Here is an 18874-nt window from a genome sequence, read left to right on the forward strand (position 1 = left end):
GGGACGGGAAGCCGCAGGGCGATGCGATCCAGCACGGCCTCCTCACGGTGCCGCACGGGCAGGGCCTCGAACTCGTCGGCCGCCGAAATAATGTCCAGGACGCCACGCAGCTTGGTCTTGGCCGACAACGACAGCGCAAACATTTCGACCGTGAGGTACCTGATCTGGTAGTACGCAGCAATCATGCCCAGGTTGGTCGGCTCCACAGCGTCCTCGTCCACGGAAACGCACTTGGCGGCCTCCAGGTCGGCCAAAGTGGATTCAATGAGCTCTGAGAGATAATCCGAAAGGTGCTCGTGCGACGTGCCCTGCAGACCATAGTAGTTGGGGTTCTGCACCAGCCGGCGGTAAAGCAAGGTCCACGTCAGGTAGTCCACAGCATCCTGCTTGCTCGCAATGGTCTTGGCAACAACCTCGCTGTTCATCGCGTCGTGCAGGTGGCCGTCCAGACGCGACTCGAGAGGCAGCGGCTCATGCAAAAACTTGAGGTAAAAGTCGCGCTTCCCGGTCATGCACATCAAGAGGCAGAGCGCCTGCTCGTGCAAGGCCAAGGTGGACGCGCGGCCCATCATCTGCAGGACCTCCGGAACAGAGTAGTCGACGTAGCGGTGCTCGCGACCACAGTACTTTTCCGCGCCCATGATGACCACCGTCGGGGCATGCACGTGGTCCAAGGCCCAGCAGGACTCGCGACTGGCAACTAAAACCTGCACGGCTCCAGACGCGAACTGTGCAAGGACAATGGCCTTGTCAGACTCACTGAGTGCCTCGTGGTAGTACGCAGCGCCGTGCGGCAGCAGGTCGCCCAGCACGGGGTCGTCCACCGCCACCGACACAGCCATGGCATCGCCGGTACTGAAGCGCGACCCGGCTTCGTCGCCCAACGCCATGTCTACCAGGGCAGTCGACACCGAGCGACACTGCTTCCGCGCAGGCACAAACACAATGGTCGCCCTGTTAATGGCGCGGTATGCGGGCGCCACCCACGCGTCCATCCTCGATGCAAAGTGCGCGATGCCCGAGGTGACCACGCGGATCTCCAATGGCGACGACGGGCGAACCGACGGCGCAAAATTAAACACTGCCGACGCAGGAGCGCCGATCCAAGCGGCCACGTCCCGCGCATTAGCCAACGGCACGGTTAGCCCAACCACCCGAATGTGGCGATCCAGCTGCGCCGCCATGTACCGCACGCGGCTCACGACGACCTCGTACAGCGAGGCCAGCAGGTCCTCGTCCGAGCTGGTGCCCAGCCCGAGCCGCCAATCCAATGCAGCTCATCGACAATGACCAGGCCGATATCGCGCACGCACTGGCGCTGGCGCTGACGCCACCTGCGGCTCAGCGCGTCCCACTGGGCGGGCGTGGCCAGGGCCACGTGTGCGTCGTCCAGAAGACGCAGGTCGGCCACAGCGTCGCCTGTCAAACAGACCACGCTCTTGCCGCCCTGCACCGACGCAAAACGCCGCTGCCACGCACGCGTGCGCTGTTCGACCAGCGTTGCAAAGGGCGCAATGTACAGCGCGCGCCGGCGCACATACGAGTCGCCCTCGAGCTGCGCGCGCTCGGCCTCCTGGCGGAAGAACCTCAGCAGCGCAATCTCTGCGGCCAGAGTCTTGCCGGCACCGGGCGCGGCAGCCAGCAGGGCCGAGTCGTCCGTGCGGTACAGCGCGTGGAAGCACTGCGTCTGCACGGCGTTGAACTCGCTGAGCTTGCCGCGGTAGAGCGCCTCGAACTCGGGGTCGCGCAGCTCGGACACAGGCAGTGGCTGCATGTCCAAGAGCTCTGTGGGGGGCAGGGCGCGGTCGGGCAGCTGCAGGTGCCTGAAGGACACCGCCAGCCGCGTGTCCGACCCGACCCATCGGTCGCTGTCGATGGCTACAAAGTACTGCGGCGGCAGGGGCTCTGTCAGCGCGCAGGTGAACTCCAGCAGGTGCTCCGCCGTCGCGTACGCCCGCTTGATGACCAGCGGCTCGGCATGCAGCAGCCGCTCGCCATCGGCGTCCTCGACGGTCACCCAGAAGACCTCCGCCGACCCGTGCACGGCGTCATTCCACACGAAGTCGGGCGTCAGCCGCAGCTCGAAGCGCAGCAGCGAGCGCGTCAGCGGCTGCACGTGCGCGCGCACGTCCAAGCGCGGCACCAGGTGCACCAGGCGGTGCAGCACGCGGCCGGCCTTGGGCGACCCAACGAGCTCGCCCAGCTCGGGCTCGGTCAGGTCCAGGTACCGCGCCCACGGCAGCGGCTTGCGCTCGACGGACCGCAGCAGGTCGGCCGGGCAGTCGCGGCCAAACTGGCGCAGCGGCGACATGGCCAGCCACATGCGGCGCTCGACCTGCTTGCACCAGCCCAGGGCGCACCGTGCCGCACGCGCCCAGCCCCTGGCGCGGCTCAACTCGAACAGCGCGCGGAAAAGCCGAGCCGCCGACTGCGTTACGTAGACGGCGTCGGCGGCCAGCGCAAAGCCGGGCAGCGCCAGCCGTGCGACGTGTGCCTGCAGCAGCGCGGCAACCTTGGGCATCGGCCCGTCATCGGTGTCGCCGCGCACAGGCACCGGCACGCGCTCGAGCAGCCGCTGCAGCTCGACGCGCTCCTCGGCGCGCACCGGGATCAGGCGGAACTCGTCGGCGCGCGCAAACACTGCCAGCAGGTCGATGTCGCCAGCGCCCGAGCGCAGGTGCTGCTGGAAGGCCGCCATTGTGCGGTGCGTGACGTAGTAGTGCGACGCGACGCGGCCCAGCTCTGTCGGCGCCAGCCGCCCGCCGCGCCGGTCATACCGCACCATGCCGCAGCGCTCCAGCGCCAGCGCAGCCGCGTGCGCCAGCGCCTGGCGCCGGCCGCTCAGCGCCGGGTCCTCGTCGACGGCATCGGCCGACAGCCCGTAGACTGCCGGGCTGCGCAGCATGCGCACAAACAGGTACGTCTGCGCCAGCCACGCGGTGGCGTCGTCGCGCGAGCGCACCGAGCCCAGGACGACCTCAGCATTGAGCATGTCGGGCAGCCGCGCGACCATCTGCGACTCGATCGGCAGCTGGTGGCTCATCAGCGACAGGTAGTAGCGCAGCTCGCTGTGAGCCGTGATGATGACGCCCTCACCGAACGTGTCGAACTGCGGCCGGCCGGCGCGACCCAGCATCTGCAGAACGTCCTGCGGCGACAGCTCGGCCCACGCGCCGCGCTGCGGGCTGTACACCTGCGTGCCCTTGATGATGACCGTGTGCGCCGGCAGGTTGACGCCCCACGCCAGCGTCGCTGTCGACACCAGTACGCGCACGTGGCCGTCGGCAAACAGATCCTCGGCCAGCGCGCGATCGGCGCGCGCCATGCCGGCGTGGTGCACAGCCACGCCAAACGGCAGCAGCGCTGCCAGCTGCGCGTCACGCGTTGCCGCCGCCTCCTCGCGCAGCACCTCGGCGCTGGCGCTGGCACCGCGCACAAACGAGTCCAGCGCCGCCGCGTCGACAGCCATGTCGCGCAGCACCTGCGCCGTGCGCACCGTCTCCTTGCGCGAGTGGACAAACACGAGCACCTGGCCGCCGGCCTGCGCCGCGCGCTGCGCCTTGGCGTAGCACACCTCGTCCATGCGCTGGCGCCGCCGCACGTGCTTGGTGTCCGTCAGTCCCACAAACTGCATCTGCAGCGGGCACGGGCGGTAGCGCGCGTCGAACCGGAACAGCGCGCGCGCCGGCACGCGTAGGAACGTCGCGACGTCGTCGGCGTTGGGCAGCGTGGCGCTGAGCCCGACCAGCCGCGGGCCGTTGGCCGCGCGCTTGAGCCGCACTGCCAGCGACTCCAGCACCGGCCCGCGCTCGTCGTGCAGCAGGTGGATCTCGTCGATGATCACCAGCCGCACCAGCTGCGTGTAGCTGCCCTCGTGGCCCTTGCGCGTCACAACGTCCCACTTCTCGGGCGTCGTCACCAGCAGCTGCGTTTCGGCGATCTGCGCCTTGGTCAGTTGGGAGTCACCCGTCAGCTCGGCGACGCGCAGCCCCAGCGGCTCAAGCCGCGCCTTGAACGCGCCGGCCATCTCGGCCACAAGCGCCTTCATTGGCGCCACGTACACTATCTTGAACGCCGCCGCGTCGATGTTGCCGGCGCCATCGCGGAACTGCCCGATGGTGCGCAGCATCGCCAGCGCCGCGCAGTTGGTTTTTCCGGCGCCTGTCGGCGCGCAGATCAGCATGTTGTCGTCCGTCGTGAACGCCGTCGCGAAGACGCGGCTCTGCACGCGGTTGAGCTGCTGCACGCCAGGCAGCGCCGCCCGCGCCCACTCGGGCAGCTCTGTGACGGACACCAGCGGGTTGTGCGCGTCAGCCGCACCCAGCGGCTCGGGCGCAGGCACATGAATCTCTTCGTACCCGGGCATGACCGTCTTGACGGCGCCGGGCGGCGGCACCCAGCGGTCGTTGGTCATCAGGTGTGCGCCCTGCGCAAACGCCAGGCTGTCAAGGTCGACCTCGGCCACCCGCTCGGCCTCGGCCTCCACAGCCGCCGCCGCCTTCCTGGGCGCCTCAGCGCCCTTGGTCTCGCCGAGCAGCCGGTGCGCACCGGCCTCGCGCATCTGTGCCTCCACCGCGCGCCGCTGCTCGGCTCCCTCGGCCCCGGCCCTGGCCAGCCGCATGCACCAGACGACCATGTCGCGGTTGGTCACCAGCAGCTGCACGGCCGCAAAGTGCTCGTAGTCAAAGACCTCCGCCAGCGCGTTCTCCAGCTCGCCGACCTTCTTGCTGCTGTCTTCGAGCAGCGCTTGCGCCTCGCGCGTCTTCTCTTGCACCACCGCCGGGTCTGCATAGTGTTGCGCGACCAGCCGCTGCAGCCAGAACGCGTCGATGCTGCGCGCCTCCAGCTCCTCGGCGCTGTGCTTGGCCTGGGCATTGTCGCCAAGAACCATGCGGCCCTCATCCTCGTCCTCCTGGGAATGCTGGTCGACGTCCATTCGCTTCAGCTCCTCCTCCGCCGCGCTGTGCTCTTCGTCTTCATCATCATCGTCATCTTCTGCCCCCTCGTCGCTGTCATCGCCAAACTCGACGGCAATGCCGGATTCGTCGATATCGCCCGTCTGATCGTCCTCTTCGACTACCGCCGAGCCGCCTGCCTCATAGTCGGTGATCTGGCTCGCCAGCTGGATAAACCTGGAAAATTCTGCCTCGTCGACCTTTGCACCAAATAGCTTTTCGACCTCCGCCCGCTTCTCCCGATCCCTACTGCTCTCGTTCTTAAGTACACCCAGCGCCTCGTCGGCGGCGGACACCAGAACCTCGGGCGTCTGGTCGCCGATATGCCGCCGACAACACGCCAGCAGCATATCCCAGACCACCTGCATCTCGCGACTCCGCGGCTTATACACGCCCTCTTCCTCTTCTGTCGCCGATACAATATCTCTGTACCCGCCCAAAATGCTCTTCTTGGGCTTCTTGGGCTTGTTGGCATGGGTTGTTTTGGAAGCGACGGTTCCAGTGCTGGTACCGGCGCCAGACTTTGGCGGTTGTTCGCGCCGGACATTGGATCCCATCTGGTTGCCGTCGATTTTTCCCCAGAGGGACTCCATCTCTTTGCCACGGTCCCCGCGCCGGTTTATCTTGCTGCGGTCCGACGGAAGAACCAGATTGGAATTGCCCGCATACTGGTACAATTTCTTGTGCTCCTCTGTGAATTCCTCAGACATGTTTCTTCTCCTTCAAAATATAAATAAATGAGGCTGTGTTGTGTATTTAAATTAGTGTTGGAATTAAAGTACAATAAAAATAATTCGAGAAGCAATAAAAAATAAGCACACTTGAAAAAACGGATCAAAACGGCAAACGCACAAAAAACGCGTATTTTGGATGATCCTTACCAAATCAATTAGCGCGCACGATCAACCGTGTTTCCAATTACAACCTGCGCACTTTGTGTCAAATTCCGTCACTAACCAAAATGGTCTGGAACCACTGCCTAGTCTCAGAAAATAATAAAAGTATAAAACTGAGCCCATTACTTTTTATTAGATAACACTTGCTCCGTTTCTCTCTCTCCTTCTCTCTCCTTCTCTCTCTGCATCATTCTGTTTCATTTATCTTGCACCAAAATCTCGAATTTTCTGTTTTTATTTTAGTTATCGCCATGTCGCATATCGCTCTCAACTCGGGCCATAAGATGCCCACCGTCGGCATGGGGCTCTGGAAAATCCCGAAATCCGTTTGTGCCGACCAAGTTTACGAGGCCATCAAGCAGGGATACCGCCTCTTGGATGGCGCCTGCGATTACGCCAACGAAAAAGAAACGGGCCAAGGAATCCGCCGCGCCATCTCCGAAGGCCTCGTCACTCGCGAAGACCTCTTCATCACCAGCAAGCTGTGGTGCACCTACCATGCGAAGGAACATGTCAAGCCGGCCCTCCAGAAAACCCTCGGCGACCTTCAGTTGGAGTACCTCGACCTCTACTTGGTGCACTTCCCCATTGCCCTCAAGTTTGTGCCCTTCGAGGAGCGCTACCCGCCAGAGTGGTCCCATCAGCCTGGAGGCCCTGTCATCCCGGCCAACGTACCTTTCAGGGACACTTGGGAGGGCATGGAGGCTCTGGCTGATGACGGCCTGGTCAAAAGCATTGGCATATCTAACATGCCCGGCGCCCTGATATACGACCTACTGACGTATGCACGCATCCGACCGGCCGTCCACCAAATCGAGGTCCACCCATACCTTATCCGCAAGCAGCTTGTTGACCTGGCCCACACCGAGGGCATAGCGGTCACGGCATACTCCTCCTTTGGCGACACCAGCTACCATGAGATCAACATGGTGCCTACGGACAGATCTCTTGTGCATTTGCTGAAACACGGTGTTATCAATGACATTGCTCACAGACTGGGCAAGTCGCCCGCGCAGGTGCTCTTGAGGTGGGCGGTGCAGCGGGGATGCGCTGTCATTCCCAAATCATCAAACCCGAAGAGACTGAAAGAGAACCTCGACTTGTTCTCGTTTGAGCTCGAGGATGCAGATATGAGAGAGATTGGGAAGCTTGATAAGAACTTGAAGTTTAACGATCCAGCTGTATATGCCAAGCGTGCAATTTGGGCTAGCTAAGAAATTCTGCATTTTATGAAATAGATACACAATGTTTATACACAGTTATAAATAATAGTATAGAATGCTGATCAATCGATCTGGTAATCAATCACAAGGGACGATTGGCGAATGAGAAAAAAAGAAACTAAATAGGCTTGAACCGACAATTTTAACCACAACAAAAGAATTAGCTTGCAGAAAAAAAAACAAAGAAAGAAAAGGTGGGCTGGATAACAGTAAAAAAGATGATAATACTTTTGCTGCATATTCGTTTGTATTATTTATTTAATTAATATTTATTTATTTTGGACAGAGTCGATAATTTCATAATTTCTATTTACATTAATTCAAAGAGCAAAAAAAGCATAAATTTATACACAACCAAGCAATGCTCACAGGCCCTGTGCGTCCCGCTGGAGCTATCGCCCGCTCCACAAGCAATGCGTCCTCCGAGGCTGCAATCCTCGTGGCAGTGCGCGTGCGGCCGTTCAACAACAAAGAAAAGACACACCTGGCGCGACCAACTAGCTCACAATTCGGACCAACAGCGCGCAACTTTATGAACTACGACGACACACAGGACCAGCAACACCAGCCTGGATCGCAAACTATCCGCAAAGTGGTCCACACAATCGACGACCACATCCTGGTTTTTGACCCGCCAGACGAGGACGACAACAGCCGGCGAGCAACGGTTGGAGCCAGCAACAAAAGACATAAGGACATTCGATTTGTTTTTGACAGGGTATATAACGAAGACAGCACGCAGCGCGATGTTTACGAGGGCACCACGCGTGGGCTGCTCGACTCGGTGATGAATGGGTATAATGCGACGGTGTTCGCTTACGGCGCCACAGGATGCGGCAAGACATACACTATCAGTGGGTGTCTCGAGGACCCTGGAGTCATATTCCTGACCATGCAGGAGCTGTTTGAGAGACTGACGGCAGCCGAGGACGAGAAGATTGTTGAGATAACGCTGTCCTACCTTGAGGTGTACAACGAAACCATCCGCGACTTGTTGGGCGCAGATACGGCCAATGCGCCGCCACTGGCGCTGCGCGAGGACGCGGACCATGGCGTCACAGTGTCGGGTTTAAGCGAGCACGTGCCGAACACTGTCGACGAGGTCATGGAGCTGATGATGCGGGGAAACGCGAATCGCACAATGAGCCCGACCGAGGCCAACGCCGTATCCTCTCGCAGCCACGCTGTGATGCAAGTGAACGTGCGGCAAAAGCCCAAAGACGGCGGCTTGCAGACAGACGTGACCTCGGCGACCCTCAGTATAATCGACCTGGCCGGCAGCGAGAGAGCAACGGTGGCCCGCAACAATGGCGCAAGAATGCGCGAGGGAGCCAACATCAACCGCTCGCTGTTGGCGCTGGCCAACTGCATCAACGCCCTGTGCGACCAAAAGACCAAGCGGCACATCCCTTACCGCGACTCCAAGCTCACGCGACTGTTGAAGTTTTCGCTGGGCGGGAACTGCCGTACTGTCATGATCACGTGCGTGTCCCCAACCTCGACGTACTACGAGGAGACACATAACACGCTCAAGTACGCCAACCGCGCGAAAAACATCAAAACGACGGTGGCCAAGAACACAAAGTCGACGCAGATGCACTTGGCGCAATACCAGGGCAAGATCCGCGACCAGAGCGAGGAGATTAAGCGTTTGCAGCGCGAGATCGGGCTGCTCAAAAACCGGTCCTCGAATTCCAGCAGCGCTGCGACGTCCAGCCGCGGAGCCACTAGTGCCCAGGCAGCCCAGGCCATGGCCGAACTGCGCAAGCAGACGCAGGCCGTACAGGTCGTGCAGGACATGCGCAACAAGATGGCCAACGCCTATGCGCCCATCCGCGAGGCCAAGTGGGAGCATGCGTCGGCGTGCTCCATCGGGCAATGGTACGACTACCACATTGATGCGCTCAAGGGCTGGCGTGAGCAGTTTGAGATGCTATTTCAGGAGCACCAGCATCTGGGCAGCCAGGAGTCGATGGACATCGACGGCGAGAACGACCAGCGGCTGAACAGCCAGTCGGTGAATCTCCGGCAGCAGGTCGACGATCTCTTGCGCGAGCTCACTCGCGAGCGCAAGACTATCAGCCGACATGCTGAGCACTCTGAACAGCTAATCGAACGCAATGTATATATGGCCGATCGTGCTGCGCAGCTGCCACCCTCGGTTCAGCTCACGGCCGAGCAGCGATACCACGTTGACCAGGAGCACCGCGTGCTGGATCTCTGGGCCGAGCGCAATGGTTTGCGCCGCCAGGTCGAGTTGGCTGAGCACGTCGCCGATAGCCTGGCCTCGCAAAACACCTTGTTGCTCCGCCTGACGGCCGCATGCATCTACAACCTCAAGCGCGCTATGCACGATGTGCGCCGACTGGGTGGCGAGTCCAGCAATGCTGAGCGGTCTATCGATTTGGTGTATATGCAAGCCATTTCTGCTTACGGCGAAGTGACCCATTCTGTCAAGAACTCGATGAAGCGCGTGCAGGAGGCCGGTGGCCCCTCCAAGCTGCAGGTCAACGGGTCGACAGTGACCCCGCCCTCGCCATATGTTCCACGCGCAGTCAAGGGCGGCAGCAATGCTGCTGCAAAGAATCGCTCGCCGACCTCCACAGATAACCAACAGCGCGCGAACAGTCGCAATCCCAACACGGCAGCCATTTCTGCGGCTGTCGCCGGCACTACGCGCGCCAGGCGAGTGACCATGGTGATGGGTGCGCCGGCGCTATCTGCAAACGCGGGGGCAACAATTGCACCCGGGCGCCATGTTCGGATTTCGCCTGTCAAGCGGAATCAGACCGTGATGGGCCGGACCGCCGTGCGCTTTAATAATTTATCGGTCGACTCTGCTCGCCAGCGCCCAGCAGCACAATCGGGGAAACTGGCTGCTCCCGCCAACAATGGTTCGTCCGGATCAAACGGCACAGCAACATCCACAACTACAGTCGCAACACGTGGCGCAGTGCGCCTGCAGTCTCGTCGTGCAGCGGTCAGTCGGCGGCGGAATAGCAGCGGCAATGCCGACACAATAGCCGCTGCGCTGCGCAGCAACATTGCCATCACCAGCCCAGTACCTCGCATGGCCTCCAGATTCTCCAACGATGATGGCTCTTCCGTGTCACTTCCGTCGCCGACAATGAGCAATGGGACCAACTCGTCGCCAACAAACACAGCGACTTCATGGGCTAGCGCTGAGACCAGCCCCCACCATGAGCCGCTGCCTGCTGCTGCCCGCCCGATCAAGGGTATCTTAAAGGGGTCTGTGACTAATAAAGCCAGCGCGTCGGCCGCGGGTGATGCGCACGGGCCTGGTCCTGTTCGTTTAGGAAGCAGCCGCAAAAAGTCCCGTCATGCGCGCAATATGGCCAACCCTACTGCCAGAGCAACTGCAACGCCCACCAAGCAGGCCACAGGGAGTATTCGCGAACTGACTTTCAAGTCGCTTGCATCCGCCGGCGCGTCTGCTGTCCCTGTTCCTGCGGGCCTACGTCTACATCTGCAGCCGCGCGCCGCCGCCGCTGCCAATGCTGCTGCCAATGCCTTGAATGCTGGAAAGAGGCCTGTCTGGCGTTGATTCTCATCATTCGTCCACAAACATTCTTCTAGTTATTCATTTTTCACTTGCTTTATATACTGTATAAATTTGTTACTCTTTTCTATTACAAGGCTAGAACGGCAAGCGGCGCTCCTTTTCAACTAGTTGATTGAACATATTCAATATATGGCGCTCCTTTTCAGCCATCAATCGATAATCAGTATCCAGCTCATGATCATACCCTAGCAAGTGGCAAATACCATGCGTAAACAGCACCGGCAAACGATCGGTCAGCTTCTCGTTGTGAGACTTACAGTCGTCCAAAATATATGGCAATGACAAGAACATGTCGCCCAAGTTTCGTTCGTCATCAGCACCCAACCCATCTCTTTGCTCTGCTTTAGGAAGAGCACTCTCGGGCTCTAGTCCTTGCACTTGGTGGAACGGGAAAGACAATATGTCTGTGGGCCTGTTTTTGTGTCGATATTGGCTATTGATCTCTTGCATTCGATGGTTGTCGATGAAATGAACACCGACGTCCCAGTTTGTGTAGCCGCTGCAGTCAAGAAGCATTTCTATTTGTCGTTTGATGCACCGCAATGGTAGCCAGACCGCCCGCTGGTTGTTGAGTAAAAGCACCATTCGCGGGGGTAATTTTTTTTGTGAATGGAGAAATATGTGAATGAAGAGAACAAGGTGGTGGTGAAAAGTTAATGTTACACTTTGCTTTTCGGTAAGCAAATTTGGTTTGTAAATATTGCTCAAAATGTTTTATTTTGGGATCACTATATGTTTACAATGTGTCTAAATTCGGATAAATCACGCTTAATAGATCTATCTACTCGATTTTAAATTTGGATAAAGTATTATTTTATTTTCCAACGCGCAGAAGAATCAAATGCCAAAAGATATTTTCAATACTAATCGGGCAATGTTGAGTACTCAACATTACACTTTCCTGTTTTATTCATTTTTGGACAACGAAAAAATATAAAAACAGCCGATGCTGTTAGCAGTCTGATGATATGAAAGTAGATGTTGAGGTTGAGAATCGTGAAACGAGCTTTCATCAACATACCGATTGACAGGGCATAGATGGTACCATGTAAGATCAAATCAGGGGATATAATAATGTCACCCTGATATGCCTCCCATTCCACAACGTACACACACGAGCGCGCATGCACGAAGACCACGACATTGACATGCCAAGATACCGGTCTGCTCGCAGAATAACCAGCTCTCACCAACGGAGTACACAATCGGTGAAGTGCACAATAAAGACGAGACATATTGATTCCCATTAGTAATAGAAACCTTTCCCCACCTTTCCACTACATTGTAGTACTCTACACCCCCCTCTTATTATAACAATGCCATTCTCAAGTTGGTTGGCAAATCTTTAAAAATCTGCAAAATCGAATATAAAAACATTAACAAAAATAAAACCCAAATATTTGGTAAATCTACATGCATCTCTGGGTTACACCGTGAGAATGATCAATACGCTTTGCATGAAACCAGATTTTCGCAATGACATCATATGTATCGAAACTATTGCTAGCATCGCAGTAGTGCGATATTTGACACATGTTTCAGTTACATTTATTCAAAAAGATGGCTTGCATTTTGCATCATTGAATTTTCATTACGGCAAATATTGTTTGAAAAATTTAAAATTTTAAAAATCATGAAAAAGCCGTTTTTTATAAATAAAAAATTAAAATACAAGAAGCAAATAAAAAGTGGCACCAGAGACTGAGGGTTGGTTATACAATAGCGGGCAGAAAGTAAGACAGTAAGCAAGATGAAAAAAGCGCGTAGCTTATAGAGAGCGTCTAGTAATCATCAAGCTTGGCATCCTCAATGGTGGTGACGATGGGGCGAGGTGCCAGCGAGGGGTTGGGCAGGATGAAGAAGCTGTTGTGGTGGCCGATCAGGTCCGAAGCGGCAATGTACCAGGCAATAAGAGATGTGAGCAGGCCAAAGTAGCCGCCGGCCTTGCTGACTTGGTGGTTCATAGTCCAGTCACCAATGCACAGGAGCAATAATGTGACGTCGACCATGGCGAAGAGAACGCAGAGTCCGAGGTTAGTGCGCAGAGTGGCCAGGAACAAGATGAATGTCATGATCACCCAGCCAAGCAGGAATATTCCAAGCGCATTGGCCTTGACGTCAGGTCCAGCAGCATTAAGAGCGCTGCTGACGCCGAAAAAGGGTGTGATGATCACGCCGTAGGACATCCAGAAGCCGCCAAAGGATGTGAACGCGGTGGCACCGAATGTGTTGTCGCTGGCAAACTCCCACATTCCAGCCATGAACTGGGACAGGCCGCCGTAGAAGAACGCCAGACCGATGATGACGCTTGTAGGTGCACCGGCCTTTTGGCCAATATCGGCGTTGTGCAGGGACAGGACAAAGGTCGTCAGCGCAAAAGCAGACAGACCCAGGGGACCGGGATTGGCAAACTTGCGGAATTGAGTCATTGAGTAACTAAAAAATAGTAATTATTATAGGGTCTTGACTAAAGAAGAGGCAAATTGCTCGATAGGTTGAGTAGCGAAAGAAATAGGATGGCGGCACAAATTGACAGCAATGTTATCAACTGGCAAACGTGGTATGTTTCTGAATGTAGGACAGAGAATGGATAAACAAACTATTTACTTTTTGAAAATTGAGGTAGGCGCGGGGCAGGCTTTTTATAAACTGGGAACTTTTTCCTGCCAACAACGCAGAGAGAGGTACAGGCGTTTTTTGCCTACAGTGTGAGAAAGTGCCCGTTATTGCTTTTTTTCTTGTCATCTCATCATCATCTGGCGCCAAAATAAATTTCCTGTTTTTTTGCCGCTTGGTGCTCAAAATTTGATGAGTACTGAATTTTTTTCCATGATAATCTGGACTTTCACAGCCCTATCAATTTTAGGTCTTCAGAGCAGAGTGGGAGGGATGCCAGGGAGGAGAGACAAAAGCAGTGCGCGCGTATTCAATAGCGTGGCAATCACTAATGTGTAAATCCTTCCTTCCTAACTTAACCATGACTGTTCTATTTTCTTTCCACTCTGGCCACGCTATAGCATCAGTCTTCTCACAGAGTCACGGGGATAAAAGTGTTTTGTACCACCCGTCAATCACCTCCCCAGGTCAACAAAAAAAATGCAAGCTATTTGTAAGGCTGGATCGACCTATTGGCTCGTGTAATTTTTATTTTTAATAATATGCCTGGCCGCTATTGATGCAGTCTCAATCCGGCTTTACCAAGCGCCGATGGTTCCGCTCTTTCTCGGTGTTGTTTCGGGCGGCTAGTGGAAAAATAAAAACGAATATTTCCTTTTATACTTGTGAAAACAGAACCATACAGAACTTATGTTGAGTTACAGCGCCAGGTGATCAAAATAAAGGAAAAGAAGGCGGACAATCGCCAAAAGAAAAATAAACCACCAAATGCATAAGAAAATAAAACCATCATTACATTCCCCGCCTTTTATTTTTGTGTGCCTGTGTTAAGCAAGCGCATTGGCCTCATGAGGGGGGGCGCATATTAATATTTTGACTAAAATATTTAACATTCCCATTTTTTATATTATAAAATTTTATACAGGTTAATAATGCAAATGGCAGTCGCAACACCACTGGCACAACTTAATATTTTGGGATCTCGCCTATTGAAGCCCAGGAAAATGATAATGTGTTTTTTATTAGAAGCATTTATTGTTTTTCTGTCATTCTCAACTAAATGTGTTAAGCCAAGAGCTGCAATACAAAACGAGGAACGCGCACATTGCACGTTCTAATAATTTCTTATTTGGAAAATCATTTCTGCCAATGAGTTTTCATTGCAGAAAACACAAACAGATTAACAAATAAAAATGTTTTTTTAGTCTTGCAATTTTACGACTCTTGGACATTGGTATGCTATGAATTCAATTTCTGGATAAAAAAACCATCATTACAAAAGCAATGCTGCAATATTAACACAAATAGTGTGACTGCTGTTGCTTTCCTGCCTGCTCATCATTAGTGGTCAAAGATTTTGTAGCCACATGACTAGTTCATTTATTCTCTCGTCCTTGTGACATTTATTTTGTGTCGGCCAAAGCTGCTTATTCTTTTGCTCTAATGTCCGATCCACATTTGTCTTTTAAAAATTCCGATAAAAAACTTGTTTATTTTATGTTTAGTGATTAACATGCAGCTGGAGAAAAGATCCTGCACAGCATGTTCTACCAAAACTCAACAATAGCAAAATGATACTTGTTTTGTTTTGTTATTTTGACTGTTCTGTGCATCGAGGATGTAAAGGCATGGAGTTGCATAAATCTATAACCTCATGAGCATCGTGGCAAGCAATCCAACAGGTTGGTTTTGACTGTGCGTGTGTGCAAATGTGGAGATTGGAGATGCAGCCAACTGTTGAGCGAGAGATAATCCAACAGAAAAATAAACAAGAATGTGACTTTTTTGTCTTGTCTGTCTATATTTTTGGCTAATAGTGTTGCTCACATACACAACAGCAGCCTTTGTGTGTCAACCTAGCGATTTACGCTTCCTGTTATCTTTTTTACACTTGTCCAGCTGCACAATTGCTTTTGTGACCATTGCGCCAATTTGATGTAAACAGTTTGTTGGCTGCTTGTGAGCGCGTGCCACTCAATTCCGCTACCCACGTCCAAGGAACCAGAAATACAGTGGCATGTTTTTCTTATCTTGGTCTAATTAAAAAATACACATTGTAAAAAATCAATAATCGAATAATGATTTCTCGTAATATGTGCATAATCTTTTTTCTGTTGTTGCTGCAACTGACATGTTCGCACGGTGGATGATACTGTTCATTTTTTGTGTGGCATGTGTGTTGTATGGGAAGAGAAGATTAGATTCGTAAATTTTGCACCGAGATAAGAGAGTATTGCGCCTCCAAGCAAAAAAGGAAAAAGATAGGGCGACCAAATAAATGCTCGCCACAAGGGAATTTCGACTCGGGGATAGATTGTTACACAAAGACTCGCAAAAAAAGCTGACCCTCCAAATAACCATCGGCTTGATCAAATGCATAAATCCACAGTGATCAATCAATGCACACAAGCAAAATAATCAAAATTCTGACAATTACTAGCAATATTCAGAATATCACGTACTATTTAAAAAGTTACTACTGAGTTTTAATACAAAAACTATCAAATTATTTAATATCCAAAATAAAACATTCCCAAACCCAGCAAGTTCCAGAGCCCTGGAATATGGACGCACAGGGTTCATTTGCCGGATCTTCATTGCTTCAGGGAAGCCTTTATTTAACTCTAAATGGGAGTAGCCTGGACATTAGAATGCTTGATCACAATTGCGTTATTGCGGAATTCCAACTCAAGGGTTTCAATGATCGCGCGCCCTTTTTATTTTGCGGTGTTCATATCTGCTTGTAATTGCGCATTTCCGCGCACGAGAGCGACAATTATATGAAAATCGCAAAATCGACCTCTCGTGTCAATTTGTACTTTCTAAACTAAATACTCTGTTTATGTCCGTTTGTTTCTTCTTTTTTTCATTGCTGCCAGCAGGCGTAAAAAATACTCTACACGTTGTAAATAATCTAAAGTAATCTAAAATAACTAAATAAAATAATAAACTTTTTTATTTAGTTCTCTTTCTCCTTTTTGTGACCTTGTGACTCTTGCATATTCCACATGTCCCGGTAGGTGCCGCCCATCTTGAATAGCTCCATGTGGTTTCCCTGCTCAACAACCCGACCGTCCTTCAGCACGAAAATTACATCCACATCCATGATAGTCCGCAAGCGATGGGCAATGAATATAGCCGTACTATGCTGCTCGTCCAAAACCTCACGAATATTGCTCAAGATCGACTGCTCCGTCGACACGTCCAGCGCAGATGTGCCCTCGTCAAAGAACAAGATAGGCGGGCGCTTAAGGATGGCCCGCGCAAGGGCTATGCGCTGCTTCTCACCACCTGAAATCATCAATCCGCGCTCACCAACTTGCGTGTCATATTTCTGTGGCCACGAGGAAATGGTCGAGTGGATATTGGCGCGAATGGCAGCCTCGTGCACCTCCGCCTGGCTGGCAGTCGTGCGGCCGTAGAGGATGTTCTGGTAAATAGACGCATTGAACAGGGGCATGTCCTGCGGCACCACACCGATTGCCCGGCGCAGGGACTCCAACTGCAGGTGGTCCAATGCCTGCCCGTCAATCTCGATGCTTCCACACAGGGGGTCGTAGAACCTGAAGATTAGCCGCAGGATGGTCGATTTGCCACACCCGCTGGGACCGACAAAGGCCACGCGCGACCCAGGCGGGATCTCAAAGTTCATGTTGTGCAAGATCGCCCTCTCAGGCGTGTATCCAAAGCTCACGTTGTTGAACCGAATGGCGCCGCCCTTGAGCAGCAGTGGATGCGCGTCGGGCTTGTCAGTAACATCGGGCGTGATCCTCTCGAGCCCAAACAGCGTTTCCATATCAATAACTGCCTGGTTCATCTCGCGATACACGCTGCCCAAGAAATTTAACGGCAGAGATAGTTGGAAGACCAGCCCATTAACCATAACAATATCACCGATGCTCATCGTGCCGCTGGCTACGCCCTGGGCCGCCATGTACATCATCAGGGCCAGGGACGTGCTGAAAATGGCGTTCTGGCCAGCATTAAGCAGAGCCAGGCTGTCGGCGGTCTTGAGCGCTGCCTTCTGATACTTTGCCAGCGCGGCATCGTACTGCTGCGCCTGGAAGCTTTCGGCATTAAAGTACTTGACCGACTCATAATTAATGAGCGAGTCAACAGCAACCGTAGCCGCCCTGTTGTCCGCCACATTCATCTCGCGGCGGAACTTTGTGCGCCACTGAGTGACCGCCAGCGTAAAGGCGATATAGACGGACATGGTCACCAGCGTGACAACCGCATATTGCGGGCCAAACTTGTACGCCAGGATTCCTGACACAATACCAATTTCCAAAAACGTCGGCACAAGGTGCATGACCAGCGAGGACAGGATAAAGCTGATCCCCTTAGTGCCCCTGTCAATGGCCCTGGTCAGGCCGCCAGTCTCGCGCGAAAGATGGAAGCGGATATCCAAGTTGAGTAAGTGCTTGAACACGCTGAGGGCCAGGTTGCGAATCGCGCTCTGCTGCACATTGGCGAATATCGCGTTGCGCAGCTCTTGGAACAGGGTGGATCCCAGACGCGCCGCACCATAGCCGATAAGCATAGCTGTGGCCACCGTAGACAGGGTGCCGCTGGTGGCCGCCAGGTCAACATTAAGAGTATCAACGATGTCCTTGAACAGGATCGGCACCTGCACGGTGAGCAGCTTGCTGGCGACCATCAGCGACAGGGCGGCGATTATACGCGATTTGGTCGCCCAGTCACCCTTGGGCCACACGTACTTGAACATGCTCAGGATAATTATCATCCCGGCCTTGCTCATCGCGCCCTTGGGTTTGGCCGGCTTTGCTGCCGGTGGTGTGGCCGATACCTGCCTTTGTGCAGTGTTGGCGGGCTTGGGAGGTGCCCCAGCGGAATGCGTGAGGAGCGTAGGCTTGGCCTTGTCATCTCTGGTACTGCTATACAGCCGGCGTCCGGGCGTTTGCTGTACGGAAAGGAGCTGCCGAATAGCTGCTGATTTCGTCCGCTGTTTGTCTAGCCGCCGGGGCTGGTGGCATTGGCCGAGTATACTGCGGCCAACGGCGGCGACCGATGAGGCCGACTGCATGCGACGTCCTAGCAGCGACGCAGCTGGCTTGCGCGCGCAAAGCCCCAAGGCTAACATTATATGGCTCTATTTTTTTCTTTCTTTTTTTCCCCCCTCCCCGGATAATGGTACGGTTTAAAAAAGCTGAAGAAGAATAACAATGTGGCGGCAATAAAAGCTAAAAATAAAAAAATCAAAACAGGATAACGGAGATAAAGTGCCTCTTGTTGGCTTGTGTATTTGGGAGGGGGAAAAAAGAGTGCGGGGGAAGTGGGGGAGTACAAAAACCACCAAAGACGGCTTGAAGGTTATACTTTTTTATTTTTGGTGCTTGTCATTGAGCATTGAGCAGTGGGCATATTTCCCTTTCGATATCGACCTTTATCAAGCGGAGTAGCGCAGAGCACGCGGTGTTCACGGCTTGCTTACAGAATATGATGACGAGATGGCTAAACGATTCGCACCGTTCGCAAGAAAAGAAAAAAGCCTCGTTTGCACAACAAAGTGGAAATCCCCAATTCCTAGAAATTATTTACATTTGGTCTGCGCAAAACGAGGGAATATTCCTCCAGACC

At 54.0% G+C, this 18874-nt stretch overlaps 5 protein-coding genes across 5 annotated transcripts; 2 read left to right on the forward strand and 3 right to left on the reverse strand.

Annotated features, from left to right (window-relative positions):
- The first annotated feature begins 5968 nt into the window (after nt 1–5968).
- On the forward strand, nt 5969–7228 carry BX661DRAFT_181785 (putative NAD(P)H-dependent D-xylose reductase xyl1). The gene has a single exon (XM_051535796.1). It carries the CDS (start codon nt 6103–6105, stop codon nt 7063–7065), a length of 963 nt encoding a protein of 320 aa, XP_051391798.1. The 5' UTR covers nt 5969–6102; the 3' UTR covers nt 7066–7228.
- Nucleotides 7229–7316: 88 nt separating this feature from the next.
- BX661DRAFT_181786 (P-loop containing nucleoside triphosphate hydrolase protein) lies at nt 7317–10721 on the forward strand. The gene has a single exon (XM_051535797.1). It carries the CDS (start codon nt 7436–7438, stop codon nt 10637–10639), a length of 3204 nt encoding a protein of 1067 aa, XP_051391799.1. The 5' UTR covers nt 7317–7435; the 3' UTR covers nt 10640–10721.
- Nucleotides 10711–11299, reverse strand: BX661DRAFT_181787 (metalloprotease C21orf57). Its single transcript, XM_051535798.1, has one exon. It carries the CDS (start codon nt 11240–11242, stop codon nt 10733–10735), a length of 510 nt encoding a protein of 169 aa, XP_051391800.1. The 5' UTR covers nt 11243–11299; the 3' UTR covers nt 10711–10732.
- A 922-nt stretch (nt 11300–12221) lies between these two features.
- BX661DRAFT_181789 (GPR1/FUN34/yaaH family-domain-containing protein) lies at nt 12222–13375 on the reverse strand. Its single transcript, XM_051535799.1, has one exon. It carries the CDS (start codon nt 13084–13086, stop codon nt 12439–12441), a length of 648 nt encoding a protein of 215 aa, XP_051391801.1. The 5' UTR covers nt 13087–13375; the 3' UTR covers nt 12222–12438.
- Nucleotides 13376–16016: 2641 nt separating this feature from the next.
- BX661DRAFT_181793 (P-loop containing nucleoside triphosphate hydrolase protein) lies at nt 16017–18566 on the reverse strand. Its single transcript, XM_051535800.1, has one exon. The coding sequence runs from the start codon at nt 18375–18377 to the stop codon at nt 16233–16235; it is 2145 nt and encodes a 714-aa protein (XP_051391802.1). The 5' UTR covers nt 18378–18566; the 3' UTR covers nt 16017–16232.
- Nucleotides 18567–18874: the final 308 nt, after the last annotated feature.

The sequence above is a fragment of the Kickxella alabastrina genome (assembly GCF_025024165.1).
Source record: "Kickxella alabastrina strain RSA 675 chromosome Unknown BX661scaffold_10, whole genome shotgun sequence".
Classification (NCBI taxonomy): domain Eukaryota; kingdom Fungi; phylum Kickxellomycota; class Kickxellomycetes; order Kickxellales; family Kickxellaceae; genus Kickxella; species Kickxella alabastrina.

Excerpts from the sequence above, each read along its gene's own strand:
- BX661DRAFT_181785 (XM_051535796.1), top strand. The coding sequence starts at position 6,103 with ATGTCGCATATCGCTCTCAACTCGGGCCATAAGATGCCCACCGTCGGC.
- BX661DRAFT_181786 (XM_051535797.1), top strand. The coding sequence starts at position 7,436 with ATGCTCACAGGCCCTGTGCGTCCCGCTGGAGCTATCGCCCGCTCCACA.
- BX661DRAFT_181787 (XM_051535798.1), bottom strand. The coding sequence starts at position 11,242 with ATGGTGCTTTTACTCAACAACCAGCGGGCGGTCTGGCTACCATTGCGG.
- BX661DRAFT_181789 (XM_051535799.1), bottom strand. The coding sequence starts at position 13,086 with ATGACTCAATTCCGCAAGTTTGCCAATCCCGGTCCCCTGGGTCTGTCT.
- BX661DRAFT_181793 (XM_051535800.1), bottom strand. The coding sequence starts at position 18,377 with ATGTTAGCCTTGGGGCTTTGCGCGCGCAAGCCAGCTGCGTCGCTGCTA.